The sequence below is a fragment of the Neopelma chrysocephalum genome, unplaced genomic scaffold (assembly GCF_003984885.1).
Source record: "Neopelma chrysocephalum unplaced genomic scaffold, ASM398488v2 Primary Assembly neopelma1_69, whole genome shotgun sequence".
Classification (NCBI taxonomy): Eukaryota; Metazoa; Chordata; class Aves; order Passeriformes; family Pipridae; genus Neopelma; species Neopelma chrysocephalum.
The window spans coordinates 1988235-2009788 of NW_020897729.1; the positions used below are offsets into that span (position 1 = coordinate 1988235).

Here is a 21554-nt window from a genome sequence, read left to right on the forward strand (position 1 = left end):
CCCTGCCGCAGCCACAGCCGCCCTGGCCACCAGATAAAAGCAGCCAGGCTCACCGGGCAGAGTTTGCTATCGGAGCAGGGACAAACGGCACAGTCCCGCGGTGCAGCCAAGATAGCAGGAGCTTTGCCGGGCTGACCCCGCGCTGTTAAAGGCTCCAGGTCAACAACAGCCCCTGCTAGATCTCCACTGGACACAGCTGCCCACCACAGGGCTGCTGGGCCACTTGGTCTGTTGGCAGGACTGGTATCAACCTCATGCATGCCAAGGAATGTCCTCGTGATTCTGCTCTCCCCCTCAGCTGCACCTGGGGAGGGTCAGCATCTTGCCAAAAGATGTAACTGCCAGGTGGAAAGCAACGCTAAAGCCTTGCTCTTTGCTCTCGTTTCCTCATCTCCCTGTGTCCTCTGGGCAGGTCTAAAGCCAGGTAACAGTCCACCCTCCTCCCTGTAAGCAGGGTAGGGTCATGCAAGGAGCACAGAGGTGTCCCCAGGATTTTGGGGGTTAAAATCCCAGTGAAAACCAGTCTTTGCAAGCAAGGAAGCCCTGTTAAAAGAGCCAAATTGTTTTAGTCCCACTGAGGCAGTGTCCAAGCGTGAGCCTCTCTGCTGGGCCTCCATGCCAGCCCCAGGCAAGCAGAGCAGCAATAATGAGCATCACCACATCCACGTCCCTTGTTGTGTGATGGGAGAGATGGGGAGACGAGCCTCCTCGCTGCAAGGAGGCAAAAAAAAATCTTTCTTTGGTCTTTGAAGAGGAGGTCCAGCTCTTGCCGCAGGTGCCTTCCAGGTCTGCACCTTCATAGGAATGAGAGCTTGCACTACCCTTGGCCCCACATCTCTCCTCCAGGTGCTCGGTACTTTCTGTTTCCTCTCCAGCTAACAGGAGGGAACACCAGGCCAGCTATGGACAATGAGGACAGCCAGGCCAGAGCCAGGTGCTTCCCCAGGAAGGATGTAAAGATGGATGTTTGAAGGGACGACAGCACTGCCTCAGCTCTCAGCGTTACCTGCTGTGTTTCCACACTCTCAAGTGCCTTTTTCCTTGCCTCCTCCACAGACCCTTTGCTACAGGAGAAGAGGCAACATATCCTCTTCCACATGCCAGTGACTGCCACAATTGAGAAATGCAGCAGCAGAGGCCAAAACCACACGGTCTTCTAGAGGATGGGGATATTTGTGGTGTTGTGAAATTCTTGGAGGTTGAACTGTTGGCTTGGGGAGACAGAAGCAGAGAGGGCAGGCTATCCTGGGAGCCATGCTTGCCAGCCCTAATCTGGAGGGAGAGGGGTTGCAGCATGGCTGACACTCCAAAAACCTAGATTTCACACATCCCTTCTGGGACATATAATACCTGATTGCACCCCGGTGCAACCCACGAGTTGAGTAGGGAGCACAGACAGCGTATGCCTCAAATCTGCTCCCAGGAAGGCAGGAGCTGGCGATTTCAGAGTGGCTATGGTCCAGAGGAAGCAATTGACAAGATCAAAGTCTTTCTTTTGTCCCCAGATGCCTGTTCCCTGCCTGGCCCTGAACCCTGGGGTGCCTGGAATGCCCCACAGCCCCTGTTGGGCAGAGTGCACAGTCTACAGGAGCCCCATAAATACCTCCCACACCATGGGCCACTGCATCTCCCGCAACACTTGGCCTCAGCCCAACAGCACGTCCAACTTAACACCACACTCCAGCACTTGGTTCTTGGCTTTTCCACCCCTTCTAGACTGAAGAACCATGTTAGTCGCAGTATTTCTCGCCATAAAGTGTTTAAGTCACCTCCCAACACCGCTTTTGATAAGCTGCTCGCAAAGCAGCTTTTAACTGCATTTTAACTGCCTTAACATGGGTGGGACAACTGGTCACACGAGGGTCAGCCAGCTGCAAAACTGAAGTGAAACTGTATGTTCCTTCCCATATTTTGACCTCATGTTTCAGCATTAATCCCATAGGAAGGACATTGTCACATCATGGGTTAGTGCATAAAAGAATGTGGAGTCATTTGAGTTGAGTCAGGGGACTCACAAGCCTCCCAGGAGTTCAGAGGAAACAGGGACAAACATCTCCTAAAATAACCGAGCCAAGACGCAACCAGGAGGAACAGCCTGATGCTCGGATGACAGATCAGAAGTCACTGATCCTACATCCTCTTTCCTCCTCAACCATTTCCCATCTCTGGCTATCTCTGCTCCTTGCAAAGATTTTTGTCTGAGCAGGGCAGCCTGAGCACCTGGGCTCAGCATCACAGCAGTACAGGCACCACTGTGTGAACTACACAGGTGCCAGGCCTGAGGGAGGTGGCATCAGCCACCAAGTGCCAGTAGCCAGCTGACTCCCACTCCCTGCCTGCAAGGTGAAGGGTGCTCCACTGCTCACGGGTACCGTGTTGCTTTTGAAGAACCCTCATTTTAATGTATTTCACTGCCAACACCAGCTGGGGTGCAAAAATATCAGAGTTTCTAAAATGTCAGCTTTCTTATCTTTTTCCTGGCAGGTGTAGAAATGGGGAACTGACTACTGAGCACACGCGCATTGTGAGAGGGAATGGAAAACACCTGCAGCAAGCATGTGCCAGGGCAGGTCGGAGCTGGCATAGCGTGGCACCCAGCACCTCCCCTGCTACCTGGAAGGGCAGCCCAGCAGACAGATGCCACAGAAAGGAATAAATCAAACTGCTGTTGCTTTCCTTATGTGCATTGCAGCATTGCTCCAGGGAACGTTCCTCCTCCAGTGGGACCTCAGTGTGAAATCGCTGCTCTGCTTAGCAGCGCTGGTGGGTGGTGATTGCAGCCCTGGCACAGTGTGCCCAGCCAGCGTGCACCAGTAAAGGTGCTACCAGAAGGTGAGGGCTTGGAAGGGGAAGCCCAGGAGGACCATAAAAAACTGAGCAGAGCTGGGACGGTTTTCCCCAGGTTACACTTTCCTGAGCAGCAGGCCACATCCAGACCATTACACTGAGAAACTATCAGAGGATCTGTCTTGCAGGACTGATCTAAACTCTTTCCGAAGCCTCTTAAACCTTGGGCTTCCACCGAGGCACCCACCAGCAGCATGTCCCACAGGGCAGTCACACACCAAGTGACAACAGTTTTCCCCTCCATGACTGGCATCATCACACTGGTGAGGGATAGAGCCGGAGAAGAGAGAGTCTGGCCACTGGAGCCTGGCTCAAACCTCCTCTGGTAAGCAGAGCTGACAGGTCCACCAGCATGTCTTGCCTGAGAGATGCTTTAGAGGCTTGTCTCTAGACAGCCGCAGAGAATTTCAGGTCTAGTTAATCCCCCCTTTATCAGCGCAGGAATGTATTGCTTTTCACAAAACATAATCCTCTTTGCAATCATGTGTTCTGCAAAACTACAAACTTTCTGCTCCCATCCTTCTTTCCCGGGAGAGGATTTGAGGCAATAATCCAGGCCTACTGATTTATTTTTTTAATGAGCAAGGGACGAATGAGCACAACACTGCTGAACATGCGCACACGCAAACCTTGAAGCGTTCCCTGTTCCTGGCATGCTTTTGAGGGATGCCCTGAGCTGAAGGATGGAGGCTGGAAGCAGTGACCTTCTCTCATGCTGGGACACAGGCAGCCCATGGCCTGACATGGGCTGTCCATGCTTCTTGTGTTTATGCATTACAGGATCTGAAACTCCTAACGCCTGTCACGCTTCTCATAGTGCAAATAAAATAGCAGTCTGGGTAGCCCAATACAAAGGAAAGGCACCCTGTGTGTTTCTGCTCATTCAGATCTAAAAAGGCAGCCCTGAGTGTGCATGACTTGCTGGGACCTGAAGATGCTCAGAGCTTCCCAAGCCAGAGCAAGTCCTGTGTCTGGTTTGCACCACCCAGGGGAGGAAAATATTTTTCCTGCCCTCATCTCTCAAAATGCTGAGAGGGTGGGAATGAGGCTGAATCGTGACCTGGTCCTTCTTTTGGCTGCCGTACAAGTATCCCTTCCCACCAAGAGGTGTTAACCTCAGCTCCCGCCCCGCACAGCGGGTGGTCTCTTCGCTTCCAGCCCTTCCCGTGGGGAAGCCGGGACTGGGTGATGTGAACCAAGTGAAATACATCCACTGGGCAAGCGGCTCCTCAGCTGCACCGAGGGCATCCAAAGGCAATTTATAGAGAGCGCAGCTTCATCCTTTATAAAGAGAGCAGGTTGTAAAGAGGTGGGGGCCAGCCTCTTCTACCTCGCCTACAGGGAGGGCATGAGAAGTAATTGCCTTAAGCTGAGAAAGCTGACACAAGTGAAATTCAGAGTAGATATCAGAAAATTTTTTTTCACTGTTCAGGTCGTCAGGCATTGGAACGGGTTGCCCAGGCAGGTGTGGAAGTCACCTTCCCCGAAGGTGTTTTATCGCACTACTACAACCCCGGTCCAATCTTGCGGCGGGCGGACGTGCGCGGGGGGCGGGCCGAGAGCGGCGGGCGCTGCCGGGATATGGGGAGGGCGGTCGCTTTGCTGCCGGGATTGGCGGATCGGCGGGGGCGCGCAGGCGGGAGGCTCTGCCCCCGCGGTGCCGCAATTCAGCCCCGGCGGGGCGCGGAGCGGCGGCGGCGGGTGAGCGCGGGCGCGGGAGCGCGGGGACGGATCCGCGGGAGGGGGCGCGGGAGCGGGAGCGGGCGGATGGAATGCGAGGAGGGAAGGAGGGAGGCGGCGCGCAGGGGCCGCCCCGGCGGCGCTGCCGCAGCAGCAGCAGCAGGAGCAGCAGCAGCCGCAGCCCGCGGGCGGCACGTGGTGCCGGCGCATGCGGCAGCGCCGCTGACCTTGATGGGCAGAGCGGCCCCGCCGCCGCCGCGGCCCCGCACGTCTCCCGCGCCGGGCACGGGGCAGACGTGCCCTCGGCCCATCTCGTATCGCCCGCGCCGCTTATCTGGGGTCCGCAGCCGGGCCTTGCCCGCGATACCGGGGACGCCCAGGCCCTCGGGGCGGCTGCTCCTGTGCGCCGTTTTCTTCTCTTTTTTTTTTTTTTCCTCTGCTCTTTACCGTATTTCTGAGGGATTGGGGGCTGGCCAGAGGGGCTCTGGGTGATATGCTGGGGGAGCCGCGAGCATCCCTGCCAGTTGCGGTTCCTGGCAGGCCCTTTGAACTTCACTGCCTACCTGGGCTAGGTTTTAGGAGACCCTCCGTATGCTCAGCCGTGTTGTGTCCTTCCTGCCAGGTGAAAGCCTATGGCCTTAGATGGTCACTGGGAAAAGGCTTCTCGAAACTGTCGGGGTTTCATCTTCGTGTGTTTTTGCCCTAAACAAAGGGAGAAAGGAGCAGCGGCCATTAATAACCTTTGATCCCAAAAGTAAACCTTGCAGAGCTCCCAGGTGTAGTGCTAATCCACGTGCACCTGAAGACCAGTTCAAAACCACTTCTTAGCAGCGCTGCTTGAGGGCATACTCAGGTTGCATGCTTCCAGCCTAAACACCTGTCTAGGCACTCACTAACTTACAAAGCTTTTTCAAGCATCTTTTCAGCAATAAATGCTGAAGTAAATCAGTTACAATTTGCCTGTTAGATATGTTTGCCGTCTACAGAGAAATTAGAATTTTTAAAGTTACCGAAATGATTTTGGAGAGTTGCTCTCGGTGGCTTACGGAGACTGTTCAAGACAGAAATTACCTTCATAAAATGGTAGAGAACATAGCCATCTAGAAGGAGTGTTGCTATTAGAAGTGTTCTGGCGGGGTTGGAGCTTATGCTGCTTTGCTTTATGCCTTGCACTACTTCTGTCTACCAGTCAGACTCTTCCTGTCATTGAGACAGACCCCAGGAACCTTAGATATCTGGAGTCCGTTGTCACAGTTGAGCAAATGCCTCTTTTCAGCACTCCCTGAGTGGAGGTGTCCTTACCATTAATAAGACCCTTGGCTGAACTTAGCCATTTGAGACCCCCCACTATGCCTGGAGTTCAACAGAAGGAGCTGATTTGTTCGTTGGAGCTTATATTTGCAGTGGGAACTTCTAGGTTGCATTCAAGGTTGATGTAGGTTTGCTAACATTGTGACTTACATAGAAGTATACACAGAAAATCCATGGGTAGGCAGTGCACTGTGTCAGTGACTGACCTTGGATGTGTTACGTAGTGGCAGGGGAACAGCCTGACTTGACTTGTTGTGTTTTCAACTTCTAGGGCTTTGGTCAAGTTGGTGTGCACTCCTCCAGAGGGCAATGGACCATGCCAGAGCAGCAATCTCAAACTTGGTAAGACACAGTCCTCCAGTGCCATTTCATCTCGTGGTGAGCTGACAGGACTGCAGAAGAAAGGTTTGACAACGTCCATGTCAGTATCAGAGATGATGAATCCAAAGCAGAGTTGGGTGCTGCTGTGTGGGTTGTGAGCCGAATGTCACTGTAACTAGCTGGCCACGATAAGGAAGTGGTTGGGTGTTGGTGGGGTTACCATTAACTGCTGTCATATGTTGGGTCTCTCAAGAAGCTGGTAAGAAAGAGGGGAGGGGCAAACCTTGAACAGTGTTCCAGGAGGAAGTCTATTCTTCGTTGGGGGGTGGGAATTCAACCACAAGTCCAGCTTTGGAAAGTGACCCGTGCTTTGAAACAAACGTGCAGGAGGAGGTATTTCTGAATTTGCTCATCCAAACCTGCTGGTCCTAGAGAGCCTGGATTGTGAAATGACCCTAGGCTAGGACTGGGAATGTGGTGGTTTGCTCTGTGAACAAGTAGGGAGGATATGTGGGGTTGGGGCACGTCCTCTGTGTGAGGACATGCCTCAAGTGTGAGGGAAGCCGAGCAGCTGAGGGAGACTGCTAGGACAGACTGCAGCATTGCCCTATCCAAAATGTGAACAACCAGCCACTTCATTGTGGGTAGTGTGAGCCAGAGTGGAACTGCAGGTCTGAAATGACATTGGTTTCTTTTGACCAGCTGAGCAGGTGTCTGGTCTCTTCATTTCCAGCTGCTGATGTGTGCTGAGAACTGTGGATGAGCTGCTGAGGTTGTAACAGGGCTTGAGCGCTCGTCACCAGCTGCTTCTCCGGTGCAGTGGGGAGGGGCTGCAGGACTGTTGCTCCCAAAGCTATTCCTCTGGCCTTTTAGCTAGTCTCCTGCCACTCCCCAGCACAACCGTGGCTGCTGGCAATTTCAGCTCTCTAATGGAAGCTGAGTGGTTCTGCTATGCCTGGAATTGAGTTAATCTGAGCATCTGCCTTGTGCACAGGCGGCTGTTCTGTGGGGGGTTGGGCTGTGCATTGCACCTGTTTAGAAAAGTGGGCTCCAGACTGGAAGTTCTGCTGGGGCACTGGTAAAACACCTGTCAAATGGTGCCAGGCACTGGTGGGTGCAGGAGGTGTAGCCTCAGCTTTCATGTTAGCTGAGGTAGGGTGATTTCCAAGGGTAATCTCTTTTCAGCCTAGCTGCTTTGTAACACTACCAATAGTGTAATTTAAGAGTAGCCTTAGGCAGTGTAAAACAAAATTAGCTAGATGCTGGATGAGAGTATTTACGTCAAAGTGCATGTGGCTCAAAGGCACAATCATGGAGGGGCTGCCTTCCCTTTCCTCTGTCCTCATCAAAGTGTGAGTTGTACACACTCAAGTCAGATCTGTGCTCTTCTGATTCAGACTGAGAGTTTCTGCTTGAATCAGCCTTTGCCGTGGGGTCACATGGGAAATGCCGGTGCCGTTGGCTGTGTCATATCTGTAACACACTCCAAGCTAGACTCTGATCAGTGTGGATCTGAACTTGTGCAGGGTAAATAGATGCTAAATAGACTCTGGAGACCCTGAGTGGATCTGAGTCTTAACTGTTTAAAACAGCCAAGTTGACTTACTGACAAAATGCCTGCTTGTACTGGAGCATCTGCAGGTGAACAACCTGTGTTTGGGTTGGAGCTGCTGACTGGAAGGACTGTAGGCTGGTGGAGCAAACTCTTCCATAACATGACTCTCTTTCAACACAGTTTGGTGGCGAGCCGATGTCGTACACGCGCTTCAGCATTGCCCGGCAAACAGATGGAGACAACAGCCATGTGGAGATGAAGCTCTCTGCTGATGATGAGGAAGGAGGGGAAATTGGGAGACCAGAGCACCTGCATGCCACCATGCCTCCTCCACGGAGGAATGGCAAAAACCTTTGCTTCCTAATCATGGCAGCGGTCCTCCTCCTCCTGATTGGTAAGGAAGGGTGGGAGGCAACTGCATGAAGTAGACGCTGGTACTGAAAGTATCTGAGGCTATTAACATTTGAATTGGTATTGCTTTGGGAGATAATTAAAGAACCAGGATCCAGGCTGCAGCCTCTTGTCACTAAGTATGTCTGGCTCAGCCTTATGGTACAGAAGTGTGAAGTTGATACAGAATTGGCACAAGGAAGTGTGACGTTTGGCAGTGGAACTTATCTGAAGGGCAAACTGGAAGTCTTGCGGAAGTCTTACTGGTTTTCCCTCCATTAACTCTTAATACTTCTGTAGAGATGTGGGTCAGCAGATCAATAAAGCCTTTGGTACTTGTCTGTTAAGGTTTTAACACTGCCACTGACCTAAAGTAAGCATTCTCCTTCCCAAGTAGTGCTGGAGGGACTGCCAAGCGCAAGATCGGATTTACAGTGCCCCTTAAAACATGCCAGCTCAGGCAAAATGTCAGGCTGCATATTTCTGTCTGTCCTTGGGTAAGCCAGCTTGTCAAAAATGGTGTGAGAGCAGAGATGCATCTTAAGCCTGATGCTGTGTGGTGTAGGGCTGGTTCAGTCATCTTTCTGCAGCACAAAGAAACACCTGTTCTGTCCATAGGGTTTCTGATCGGCTACTTGAGCTACCGTGGACGAATGCAGAACATTAGCAGGTGTTTGGATGGAAGTGGCAAGTGTGAGATGACTCCTACTGCATCTTACTTATGGGATGATGATGAAACTGAGGAAGAAGAGGTTCCCGGACCACGTGTCTTATACTGGCCTGACCTCAGAGACATGTTATCAAATAAACTGTCAACTGCACAACTTGAGGCGAACCTGAGGTAACAGTTGCAGAAAGCTTAGCTAGAGCTTTGAGAGAGGCACAGCCTGTGAGCAGAACTCAAGCTCCTTTGGAGAACAAGGGCCTTACAGGTGATGTAGGGTGGCATGTGTTAAACATGGGCTTAAATGGCTTTGCAGGCTGCAGTGCAACCTGGTGCTGTAGCTTACGCTGTGCATATATCTGTTACTTACAGGCAAAGAGAAGGTAAGACATCTTTTGAAGCTGGCAAGGTTGAAGATGAGACCACTGCCAGCTACATTCATGACCAGTTCACCAGCTTCCGCTTGGATGAGGTGTGGAATGATGAGCACTACATTAAGCTCCAGAATAAAGGCAGGTATGTTAACGAAGGGATGCATCTCTTCCTTACAGCATGGGTATCTGTAGTCTTGAGCAAACATGTGATTTCTGCTGAAAATGGTGTGAAATGGAGCCAGTTACCACTCTCCAAAGAAGGCCTCAATCTAGCCAAGCAATAGCTGCTCTTGCCTCTTCTCAGGCTTTCAGAGGGTCTGGTAGCAGCAGATTTTTCCTGAGACAGCTGTTTCCTCCAAGTATGCTTAGGAAGTGGAGAGAAAACAAACTTGAGTGAAAACTCAGCTGAAGGGCAGATTCCCTGTGTCTAAATCTGTTAGCAAAGGCGACTCCATCTTGTCATCCAGACAGGTGTTGCACACCTGGCAGTGCCTCCTCTAGTAGCTCAGGAGGGTATCAGCAGGCATTGTGTTGTCTGACAGCTCGTACCCTCATGTTTTACTTGCCCCTTTGTGTCAGGGGGAAATGAATCTGCTTAGAAATCAGCCTTCATTAATGTCTCTGAACAACCCCAGAGATTCTTGCATGGAAGTACTGGGATGAGTGTGCCTGTCTCAGGCTCTGTTGACTTGCTCAGAACTGTTAAAGCACAGACTGAATATGAGAGTTAGTTAAATTCGTGTATGAAAGAATATAATGCTGTCTCTTTATGTTTAACAGCAGCAACAACCAAGTGTCTACTGACCAAGATGGTATTGAAGAGGTACTGGAGAGTCCCAATGCATATGTGGCATACAGCAAGACTGGCACAGTTGTTGTAAGTGACTCCAGGAGGATCCTGGAAATGTTTTTGCACACTTACCACGTGGCAATGTCCAAAATATGTCCCTTTATGATACAGAGTGTATAAGCCCTCCCTAATTAGAAAGCTGGAGGTGGTGAGAGTGGGGTGAGGAGTGGGCCCACATAGTCTTATGACTTGAGCAAGATGCAGAAGTAACTTTAAACTTCCCTGCTGGGATCCAAACAGGAACCTTGGCAGAAGTGCTGCTCCAAGAGGCATGTTGCATGGGATCAGTTGACATGGCTGAGCTTCAGCTCCCTGCTGTTAACAGGAGTCACTGTTACAGTGACTCTGTAGGCTGTTGCAAGTCTCTTACTGCTGCATTTTTAACCTGTGTTTCTGTTCCAGGGCAAACCAGTCCATGTGAACTATGGACTGAAAGATGATTTTGAGAAGATACGAAATCTGGGTGTTTCAATGAACGGAACTATAGTCATCTTCAGAGCTGGAAAAATAACCCTTGCTGAGAAGGTGAGCAGTCTGTGCCCCAAAGCCTGGCCAAACTTGGCAGCAGGAAGCTATGCTTCCTCCTCTTTGAGGCATAAAGGTGTGTCTTCATTAGGTTTGTAGAATTCTTGTCCCTACAGGTCTGGTCTTGCTTGTCTGCTTTAAGCCTCCACGTGCAGGTCTGGATGCCAAGGCTGAGCAGAGCTTGTTACCGTTCATGGTGCCATTCTTCTTGGCCTTTGGCAGTCTTGCTGGAACAGCCAGGCATCTGGAGTGCTGGAGCTGGGAGGCAGAGGGAAGCAGCCTGGGAGCTACAGAGTGCAGAGCTGCATCACTAGATGCAGCCATAGGGCTGCTAGAAGCAGGATGGCCTTGCCTCCAGAGCACCTCTGGCTGCTGCAGTCAGATACTTTCAAAGCTTGGCTGCAGTGTAGCTTGGCTGCAGTGTCTTGCTGACTGTTCACTTGGACCAAGTGATGGTGCTGGCACTGCATGCCCAGCCAGTGGCCTTGCATGTTGGTGTAGTGTTCCCTCTGTAGGGAGCAGAACCGAATATCCAAGCAGCCTAGAGGATCCAGTGCTTCTGTATGTAAACCTGTTTGAGGTCTGACCCAGAGCTGCCCCTCAGATGAGTGCTCCTGGGGAGGCTGGGGCACAGGACTCGGCCTGTCTGCATGCATCAGACACAGGCAGAGCTGAAAAGTGCTTCCACAGAGGGTGGTTACTGGTTCTCCAATCCCTCCTGTTTTTCAGACTTGTCTAGCCTTGCAAGAGTGTTTGTACTGGTGGCATATCAGAGGCAGCTGGGTTGTGGGTGTATTAAACAGGGACCTGGCTAGGCCACTCTGCATCCATTTTCCATGTGAAGATGAGCCTTCAGTGGCTGCTTCTCTTGAGACTAACCTCATCTTGGGAAAACAGATGGAGTATAATCAAAATTAAATAACATCTGTCTTTTAAGCTGCTCAGAGGAGCAAGCATGAGCTGAAGGAATCATAAGGTGAGACACTAACTGTGGTGTGTCCTAACTGTTCAAGAGGGTGCTAGACACACTCTGCCTGGAGTAGGACTGAGCTGCTGGGACTCAGCTGCCTTGTGTATCTGTCAGTGTCAGGTAGCTGTTAAAATCTGTTGTGAAATTGGGGATCAAGGAGCACAACCCTTCCCACTGTTATTCCATGTACTTGCCTTAACTCCCCTTGCTTGCAGCGCAAATATGCAGTAAATGTTTCTCTTTGCTTCAGGTTGCAAATGCCAGAGAGGAAGGAGCAGTTGGTGCCCTGATGTACCTGGACCCCTTTGAATACAGGGGCACGGAGAAACTTGTCCCCTTTGCACATGTGAGTAGGCAGCTGGCTCCTGTTGGTTCCCGTGAACCTCTCTTGCTGAGGGCTGCAGCCTGCAGCAGTGCTTCGTGCCCTGGTGTAGATGAAAACTGTTGGGCTCCTCTGAGACTTGAAGGCTCTTCTTGCTTTTCACAGGCCCACCTTGGAACTGGAGACCCTTTCACCCCAGGCTTCCCTTCTTTCAACCACACCCAGTTCCCACCAGTGGAATCTTCTGGACTACCTCGCATTCCTGTTCAGACCATCTCTAGTGAAGCAGCAGGCAAGCTGTTCAGGTAACTGATTCTCCTGGCTTACAGGCTGAGCTGCTGGGGCCCTCTCGTAGGCGGGAGGATGGTGTTGAGGTGCTGTGAGCCAGGGAGCTCTCTGCTGCTCTCTGCTGTGTGTGGCAGGGAGCGCGTTCTGCAACTGGCTGGAGAAATGTCACTTGTATCTGTGTCTCGTGTCGTAGACTGAACTTAATCTAGTGTTGGGTTCTATTGACCTCTGCATCCTACCCCTCCCTGCATAATTACTGCTGCAGGACTTCAAACTATTTCCTAGGCAGGCCTTGAAACAGGTTGCACCTGCAATTGCAGGTGTCCTTTTTTCACACGATAACTAAATGAGGTCGGAGCTGGATCGTGAGTTCAAAGGATCTTTCTTTTTCCCTCAGCAAAATGGATGGACACACATGCCTTCTGGAGTGGAAATCTGGGATCTTGGGATGTAAGGTGACGGTGAGCCCCGCAAGCAAGTTAACAGTGAAACTGACCGTGAACAACATTATGGTGGACAGGAAGATTCTGAACATCTTTGGTGCTATCAAGGGATTTGAAGAACCAGGTAACAACAGCTGCCTTGTGGCTGAGTCTTGAGGGGAACCCTTTCTCTTCTGTGATCACCAGAACATGACAGCTGCTCCCAGTCAGACAACCACTTCCTCAGCAGAACCAAGACCTTTCCCCGAGGATCAAAGAGAAAGCTGAACTGTGCTGCCAGGGAAAGGCTAAATGAAAGCACTTGGTGTGCCAGATTCAGGGGTCAGACTGCAGACTCTCTTCCTAGTACAGAAGCCGAAAGCTGCTCTTCTGATAAATGGTATTTGCAACCTGAAGCTTGGAGCTCAGATCTTGATGTCTCCTTTACAGATCGGTATGTTGTGATCGGAGCCCAGAGAGATTCCTGGGGCCCAGGAGCGGCCAAGGCTGGCGTTGGCACTGCCATCTTGTTGGAACTTGCCCGTGTGATCTCGGACATGGTGAAAAAGGGTAAGTATTTTTGAACAAAAGCATGAGGGTGGGAGGTGATGCAGGTCTAGCTCTGCGTGTATTAACACTGGAGAGCCCAGTTGCAAAACAATGCTTTGGAAGGCATAGGGAGTCTGACAAAGCTTCCCAAGAAACTGTTACTTACTTGTCCGATACAGACAACTTGTCTGCAATGAGCACTTGCTTCCAAGGGACTGCCTTCCTGTACCTGGTATGGTCAAATGGAAGAATGTCCTTGGATAACACACAATGCAAACCTTAAACTTGAGCTGTCTGTTGGACAGCCGGGCCTGAAGGTGGGAAAACCCTGGAGTGGCTGACCAGTTGGAGCAGTGGGGACTGCATGGTGGCACTTAGTGTGAGTGCACTTGTCTCCAGGGTTAATTTTGGGCTCAGGCAGCTAAATAACAGGGGGGAAATGCAGACAGTATTGTTTTCCTCTGCAGTTATGCAATTGGGGGGGGAGGGCAGGGTACAGTGTCCACACAGCCACTAGTGTGCACATTTGTCTGCAGCAGCCAGAATGCTTCAGTGCTGTCTCAGGACCAGGCAATTCATCATCCCAGGCCCGCAGTGCTAATCTGCATCTCCATGGGGGAAGGGCAGATGTCTCAGTCTCTCTCTCTTTGCAGATGGCTACAAACCAAGGCGCAGCATTATCTTTGCTAGCTGGAGTGCCGGAGAGTTCGGAGCTGTGGGTGCAACTGAGTGGCTGGAGGTACTGTGTGTTTAACAGAATTCTGTGTGATGACTGCACAGTTGTTCCTGTGGATTAAACATCCTGATCTTATTAAAATACTTGATTTGTTCTAGGGGTACTCCACCTCGCTGCATGCCAAAGCCTTCACTTACATTAACTTGGATGCTGCAGTCTTAGGTAACCTGCTACTCTTTAAGTTTCTTGAAAGTGAGTGGGACTAGAATAGCTTGAACAGACATCCCTTAACCTCTAGGAATGGGGGCTGTGCCAGAGGCTGATGGTGGGTGGTTGGCTGAAGACTGGTGTGACTCCATTTATTCTGCTGTCATTAAAGCCAGGAGGCTGCTGCAGCCTAAGCCAGAGGAGTCAGCTGTGCTAGGTCCCAGTAGACTGTCCTGTGTCTGTTGAAGATCCTGTGGCAACAAGCTGTAAATCAGGACTGAACAGCTCTAGTAGGAGTGGTTGATTAGGGCATGTCAAACACCCTTTCATTTTTTGCAGGCTCCAACCACATGAAGATTTCTGCTAGCCCGTTGCTGTACTCATTGCTGGAGAGAACTATGAAGGGGGTGAGTTGAAGGGCTTTAGGCCCATCAAGGTGACTGGTTTTAGGAGGAACTGAAAGCAGACAGAGCTGTGCTGGGTCACTTTCCCCAGCTGACACCTTCTGTGGAGAAAGCCTCATTTAGGAGAAAAAGCTGAGATACTCTGGAGGGCCCTGTCTGAAATCAGCTGGGCTCTGGAAACTGCAGTTCAGACATGCAGAATCTAAAATCAGCAAGTGCCACAGTTCAGTGGGAGGTGAACACCTGTCCCACGTGAACTGTGCCTGTGTGGAGAAAGGTCAGGGAGCACACCTGACTCTGGCATCTGCACAGCAATGCAAGCTCCAGGATGGAACCTGGAAGCCCAAGCAGAGGTCAGAAAAGTGCAGTGACTGTCATCTCTGTGCAGGTGAAGGACCCAACAAAGGATTCGGGAAGCCTGTATAACAGAGTTGGCTCTGGATGGATGGATAAAGTGTAAGTATTGTTATCCATCTCTCTGGGAAAGCAGATCTCCATAAAGGAGCAAACCAAATGGCTTCTGCTCTTTGTGCTGGAGTGTCATACTGCTGTCTGAGGTGGGCTCTATCTCTCTCTACTGCCCCAAGCTGCCTGTGGGCAGCCCAGACACCTTTCTGGAGGGCAAGAAGAGCCTTGTACCAAGTCCAGTGGCTGGAAATGGACAGGCAGCCCTTGGTATTTGGCTGGGACTCCTTCAGTCTTGTCTACAGAGGGTAGTCCAGCTGGCTCAGAACTTCAACTGTAGGGCCTCTAGCTTTTCTCTTGGGATGCCCAAACCAGTTGGTAACTACTCAGTGTTTATTTTCTGCAGCGTTTCCCTTGATCTGGATAATGCAGCGTTCCCTTTCCTGGCTTACTCAGGAATCCCAGTGGTTTCCTTTGGTTTCTGCAATGTAAGTATTGCGTGCCTGCCTGGTGTACTCATTCCATGTAGAGTGATGTAAGGATATCTGCTCTCCAGGATGGCAGAGCACAGGGTGCTGTCCCAAGCTCTCTGTCCGTGCAAGAGCCTCTGAGGGGAATCAGGTACAGCCTCTGGACCCAGTGGCTGTGGCAGTACTTGCTGTGAAGGCTGTTCCTGGGACAAGGCTGGCCTACAGTTTCTGTTCCAGAGTCCTGGATGCTTGTGGTTTTTTGGGAGAGGGGGCACTTGCTCTTCTGGAGGCTCAGATATCAATGATTCAGAAGCTAAAAGCACTAAAAAGATGTCAAGCTGTTGCTGCATCAGTGAAAGACTATACTACAGCCTGCTGGTCAGCAAGCAGAGGGCATTGGGGAAGTGATACTGTTGACCAGAGCAAATACTGACTCAGACTGTTTGGGTCTGCTGCTGCAGTTGGGGCTGACACCAGCCCTGTTGCTGCAGGTGTGCAGCTGGGAGCCTTTCTAATAGCAGTTCCCTCTTTATAAATGCTTGGGTTTGTTAGTGTTAGACTTGTTTCACAGAAAAACTTGAGTTATCCTGACAAGAAGGGTTGGAGGGTGCTGCTACCACATATCAGACTGGCTGGCGAGATTTGCCCACCTGCACTTCTGCAGAGATCTCTGAGGGGGTAAAGGTCTGTATGTCTTCAGGTCCAAAAAACTAACAGAGCATCCTGCTGATTACTGGAAACCGTGAGGGATGAAATGCAGGAGCTCCATTCCCTTCCCCTGTGCTTTGATGTTTTGCCACTCCAGTCTCATGTCTTAGCAGCACAGGGATTTGGCATGTGGTGTAAGTAGCAAGCTACCTGTGGTGGGGGATGAAAAAATCTATCTGGAAAAGCGTTCTTGGCTAAATTCAATACCTTTTTTCTTGCAGAAAGATGAGGAGTATGCCTTCTTGGGCACTACTGGAGACACCGTGACGAACCTGAAGAAGATTGACAAGTTGTATGCTCTTATGCGTGCTGCTGCAGAAGTTGCTGGACAAGTAGCTCTCAGGCTGACCCATGATCATGAGCTCTTCCTGGATTTTGATAGATATAGTGAAGAATTGCTATCATTCCAGAAGAGGGTTTTGTCCTTTGATAAGGAAGTGAAGGTAAGGAGGACTCCGATGTCACTGAATCCCTGTAGATGGTCAGGGGCCATGTGCTAATAAGACCCCGTGTCAGGGATGCAGCAGGGTGGATGTCTTCCCCCTTTGGGCATAGGAGCGTAGCGAAGTGTGATGAGAATTGATGTTCCTATGGAGCAGTGCAGGCAGAGTAGCTGTGGCTACTCTGTGACAGATCCAGCTAATCTGGCTGTGGTGAGCTCTTGAGGAAGTGGATGTGGGGGATTTCTCCTCTGGTTATCATTCACAGCATAGTGCAGCTTTGCCACTCATTTACACCTCTGCTGAAAGCCTACAAGAAACTGTGGGTGGGGAGTGACCTCAGAAGAGCCTGCCAAGAACTTGCTCTGCTACTTGGTTAATCTGGGGGGAAAAGAAACCAAAAAAAACCCCAACAACAACAAAAGAAAGAACTTTCTTTTGGTAAGAGAGCAGCAAAAGAAGAAAATCAGGTTTGCTAACAGTTCCTCCCTTGCAGGCACTGGGGCTGACCTTGAACTGGCTGTTCTTTGCCCATGGTGACTTTCAGCGAGCTGCAGATGCACTGAGAAGAGACATTGCAAACAGTGACAAGGAAAACAGGATTGTCCGCAGAGCCCTGAACGACAGGATGATGAAGGTGGGTATCTACAACTGGTTTTTCTTTCTTCATGAAGGAAGAGAGTGCTTGGCTGGGATGGGCCTTTCCCTAAGGGGCCATGGGCACTGTGCAAACTGGTGTCTCTTCCACTTGCTTAGTGTCAACCTGGCTGAGTTCTGCACTTGCATTTGAAAGAGGGTCTGGCCCTTGCAGAGCTGCTGTGGGAAAGGGCTGACTGGGGATCAAAGGTTGGCAGCTCATGCTGAGGCAGATTAGGAAAAAAAACTTGGGAAGCCAGAGCATAACCCTAAATTTGCCCCTCTGCTCAGGTGGAGTATGACTTCCTCTCCCCGTTCCTCTCACCAAAAGATGCTCCCTTTCGCCACATCTTCTTCGGCAGAGGCTCCCACACGCTGCCAAGTCTGCTGGAGAACCTGAAGCAGCTGAAAGACAACAAAGACAGTGTGGATGTGAACACACTGAAAGAGCAGCTGGCGCTGGTGACCTGGACCATTAAAGGAGCTGCCAATGCTTTAGTGGGTGATATCTGGAATACAGACAATGAATTCTAGGCACAGCAAACACCTGGTTAAGGTACAGGATTACCTCTCTAAGGTACAGGAGAGCTGTGTGTGCAGGGGCTTGCTGTGTAGCCCTAGTTCCACCTGTGGCAACACACAAAAACTCCCTGTACCTCAGATTAGGCATTGGCATGATTTTTAAATGGCAGCTTCCTGCAAATTTCCAGTAGTTTATGTATCATGAAACCTAACTGAAAACCCCTGAAACCCAAACAAAACCCACTCCCTGACGTGGTATTACCTTTCTGTAGGTTTTCTGGCAACAAAGCTTTTTTGACCAAAGTTGAACACACAATTTAAATCTCACCTTGACAATTCACAGGAGGCAGTTTTAAGGCAGGTACTAACATTACCATGAAATCTCCTCTGACCAGGCTCCCATCTGACCACCGTCCCAACCAGTCAAGTACAGCTGCTTTTAGGGCTTGCTTTCCAGTGTACTTGAGAACCAAGAACTTGGATTCCTCCTGAACTGGTACCCTGAGTGGGGAGGTATATCATTTATTTAGGCTTTTAATTGTTGGCCCCCTAAACCTAGTGACAAAACAGGGAATGGATTCCTCTAAACACTTGTGATGAGGATCCCTTCTCTGGCAGGGAGCTGTAGAGAGCTGTAGTTCAAAAATTAAACGTAGTAATACCCGCAAGTGCTGGATTATCAGCAAGCTCTGAAGTGACCGGCCTGCCTTTACTCAACAGCAGGGTCCCAATGACATCTTGGAGGCTTGCTTCTGCCAAGGCAGTTATCAATACCCAGGGAGAATGACCCAAAGATTATCCAATGTCCCCTTTATACCCTTAGCTGGCACCTCAGTGAGTCTTGCAGCATTGAGAAATGGCTCTAGACTGGCACTTCAGAACTTGCTGCTCAGGGGCCTTGTGTGAAATCGAGTCTCTTGCTGGCCAAACCCTGTTTGACTTGATGTCATTTTGCAAGATGGCTCTTGTTTGGCACTGAGATATTTATTTCTTTATTTATTTATCAGTGACAGTGTTCACTATAAATGTTTTTTTATAGAAGATAATTATCGGAAGCAGTGCCTTCCATAATTATGACAGTTATACTGTCGTTTTTGAATAAAGCAGCATCTGCTATTACAATCAAAACATGATACTGGAACTTTGCATTTAAAATAATCAAAACAGGCCCCTCAAAAAGTTATGGAAACCTAGCAATTAAGCTTTCTGTGGCAAAAACACCCCTCTGAAAAAAACTTGAAGGTGTAAACCTGGTAGTGAGTCTCCAGGTTGTGCTCCAAATTAATCCTTGAAATGCTGAAAACCTGGGTGGAAAACTCAAATACTAGAAATTTGGCTTCTTAGAAGGGTCCGTGCCCCTCCGTGGACTTTGGACTTCTTCCTGCTCCCCTTTTTGGATGATGTGTGCTCTCATGGGGAGCTTCCTTCCTGGCCCCAACCCCAGAAGAGGGACTTGCTGTGTAGCCCTAGTTCCACCTGTGGCAACACACATAAACTCCCTGTATCTCGGATTAGGCATTGGCGCGATTTTTAAATGGCAGCTTCCTGCAAACTTCCAGTACCTAATGTATCATGAAACCTAACTGACATTATCGGGGGCAGTGTCTTCCATAATGTGTAAAGAACAAGGTAGTTTTTGCCTACCACAGTGTTATATCGGAGGCAGTGACCTCCATATGTTGCACTATGGGTGTACGTAATTATCGGGGACAGTGTTTCCCATAATTGTTCTATGCTTAACATGCAATGTCATCTGCGAAGCTTGATGGTTAGTATCTAACATGGATTAATCTCCTGCAGTCCTACTTTTTCACTCTCCTGTGGTGATGCAGATACAAATTTCAATCTGTTATGTACTTAGACTCTACTTTCCCCATAGGCTGAACTGTTTTAAATAGCTGTGCTGTCTTGAATTGGCTTCCTGCTTCCAGCTACGGTAGTAGTGCTTGAATATATAGTGGAAACTAGGCTAGTTAGGCTGTGTGCACTAGTAGTGATGTAGTAGACTTCGTTCAAATCAGTTACAAACACATGAGGAATTAAAGGTGAATGTAGGGCTTGGGGCTGACAGCTGTGTGGTGGGCTCAGGTCACTGCTCTGGGTGGGTGCACGTAACACTGTCCTGCTGTGGCACTGGGGAGTGGTGGTATGCCCACATGGGAAGCCCACTCTCCAGTTCTCACTGGAAATTCCAGTCTTGCCCACCTTGGGTGTTGAGTGGAGGGGGGAAATCAGTGGCACCTTTCTCATGGTGCTGCTCTGCTTCCCGATCTGAAGCTGAGCACTGCTGATGTGTGATACCTGCTAAATTGTGCTGCCTGTTTCCCAAACAGCCCTGGCTGCCTGTCGCCAGCCCTGTACTCTGCAGTTTGATCTCACATTTAACCCTAAGTTGCAGTTTAGTTTTAACCTAAACTGCACACTGATGTGGATTTAAACCTAACCTGAGTGAGTGACCTGAGCCCCAACAGTAGTCCTTGAGGGAAAGAACATTGTTCAGGAATGGGCAAGGACAGGCCCCCAGCCTAGTTACTGAACTCAGTGCTCACCAGTTTGGAGGGCTGGATTTTCATCAATCTCTCTAGAACCCTGATGCCCAGACTTGTGCAGTTTGTTGCTCTTCCCTGAGTTCTCTTAACACCTTAACTCTTCTTACAGCCCTGTCTCTGTTAGTGTTTCCTAGTGACACTTCTCTGGATGGCATATAAGAGCTGCTGTCTGGGAGTCCTCACTGTAGTGTTTGCATGCATCTTGATGTCACACTTAATCTTGTGCTTTATAGCCAGCAGAGAGAGACAAAAGACAAAGCCTGTCTCCGCAGCACAACAGTGACTACAGGGATGTTGGGATATCTTGCTCAGTGCTGGCATCTGACTGCTGTGGGATACTTACCTGTTGTTTGCTTCAATAAATATTTTGCATCTTGAACACTCAGCTTCTCTTTTGGGTTCTTGTAAAGCCATGGTGCTGTTGTGGCCATGGGTGAGCTTGAGCAGCTGGAGGAAGGCTGCTCTCCTGCCCCATCAGGGCTGGTACCTGACAGCTCCAGTACCACCACAGTGCTGGTCATCTAAGTCCTGCCTCATCCCGGACAACTGGGATAAGGACTCTGGCAATGAGGTGGAGGAGCAACATATACAAGCCCCTGGGCTCCCTACTCCTTTTGTGGCCATGTCCTGCCTCCTGCCTCTCAGTCATGACATTGACTCTGAAGAGCCTGCAGTGTTGGGGTGGATGATGTGACGATGAACTGTCAGATTTCCCACTGGCTGTGGCTTTGTAGGTCTCTGCTGGTGAGAAGGTGGCTGGACAGGCCTGTGTGTGACTAGAAGCTGCCCCACTGTGTCCTGCCTTGTCTCTGCCCTTCATCACTCTGGAGCTCCTCTGGACCAAGGTCCAGATGGGTATGTGGATACTGCTTAGAGCCCCAGGAAGCTCTGGGAGAGGAGGAGCTGCCTCCTTGGCCCCAGAGGCCTCCTCAGATGAGACTGCATGAGTTTGGGACTCTGCATTTAAATATGCTCAGTTTCTCTCTCCTGTCTTCCCCTGGCCCTAAAGCTATTCTCACCTCCTGCTTTACAAACACTGCATCCCGAGAAGATGAACTATTTGGGGTGAGAAGCATCTTCTCCCGGAGACCAGCTCGCCCCTTATGGGCTGTCCCGTCATAGCTCTGGTCCCTCCTCTTCCACCGGGATGATTTACTTGTTGGAAACACGTCGTTTCCCGCAGCTCCTGCCCGCGCCTGGCAGGGCTCCTCTCCCTGCGGTGACTGTGCGAAGCGCCCCGAGAGGCCGGGCCGGGGCTGCGGGAGCCCTGCTGCGGCCAGGCAGCGCCAGCCCCGCCGGGGCAGAGGGAAGGGGGGACAGCCCCCTCCCACTTACCTGGGAGAAGGGATTCGGGCACCGCAGGGCAGCCAGTGTCCTGGGTCCCTGCAGCGGAGCGGTCCCGGGGCCTGGTGCTGTTCCGCGGTGAGTCTGTCCACCCCGGCGACCTGCGTCTCCTCCACCCATCCCCC

At 50.6% G+C, this 21554-nt stretch overlaps 1 protein-coding gene across 2 annotated transcripts; it reads left to right on the plus strand.

Moving 5' to 3' along the window:
- The first annotated feature begins 4508 nt into the window (after positions 1 to 4508).
- On the plus strand, positions 4509 to 20470 carry TFRC (transferrin receptor). 2 transcript variants are annotated; one of them, XM_027685768.1, is made up of 19 exons: positions 4509 to 4544; positions 6109 to 6180; positions 7895 to 8108; positions 8723 to 8945; positions 9141 to 9284; positions 9923 to 10019; positions 10395 to 10517; positions 11738 to 11833; positions 11975 to 12114; positions 12495 to 12664; positions 12970 to 13089; positions 13722 to 13807; positions 13903 to 13966; positions 14291 to 14358; positions 14744 to 14811; positions 15167 to 15248; positions 16160 to 16381; positions 16875 to 17015; positions 17306 to 20470. In XM_027685768.1, the coding sequence occupies exons 2-19, from the start codon at positions 6148 to 6150 to the stop codon at positions 17546 to 17548; spliced, it is 2334 nt and encodes a 777-aa protein (XP_027541569.1). In that variant the 5' UTR covers positions 4509 to 4544; positions 6109 to 6147; the 3' UTR covers positions 17549 to 20470. The 2 variants fall into 2 exon arrangements, with proteins under 2 accessions (XP_027541569.1, XP_027541568.1); XM_027685767.1 differs by lacking the exon at positions 4509 to 4544 and adding an exon at positions 4962 to 5149 and having other exon boundaries at positions 6110 to 6180.
- Positions 20471 to 21554: the final 1084 nt, after the last annotated feature.

Excerpts from the sequence above, each read along its gene's own strand:
- TFRC (XM_027685767.1), top strand. The coding sequence starts at position 5,119 with ATGCTCAGCCGTGTTGTGTCCTTCCTGCCAG. Across the intron at positions 6,181-7,894 it reads GAGCAGCAATCTCAAACTTG|TTTGGTGGCGAGCCGATGTC; the intron begins GTAAGACACAGT and ends CTTTCAACACAG. Across the intron at positions 9,285-9,922 it reads AAGCTCCAGAATAAAGGCAG|CAGCAACAACCAAGTGTCTA; the intron begins GTATGTTAACGA and ends TATGTTTAACAG.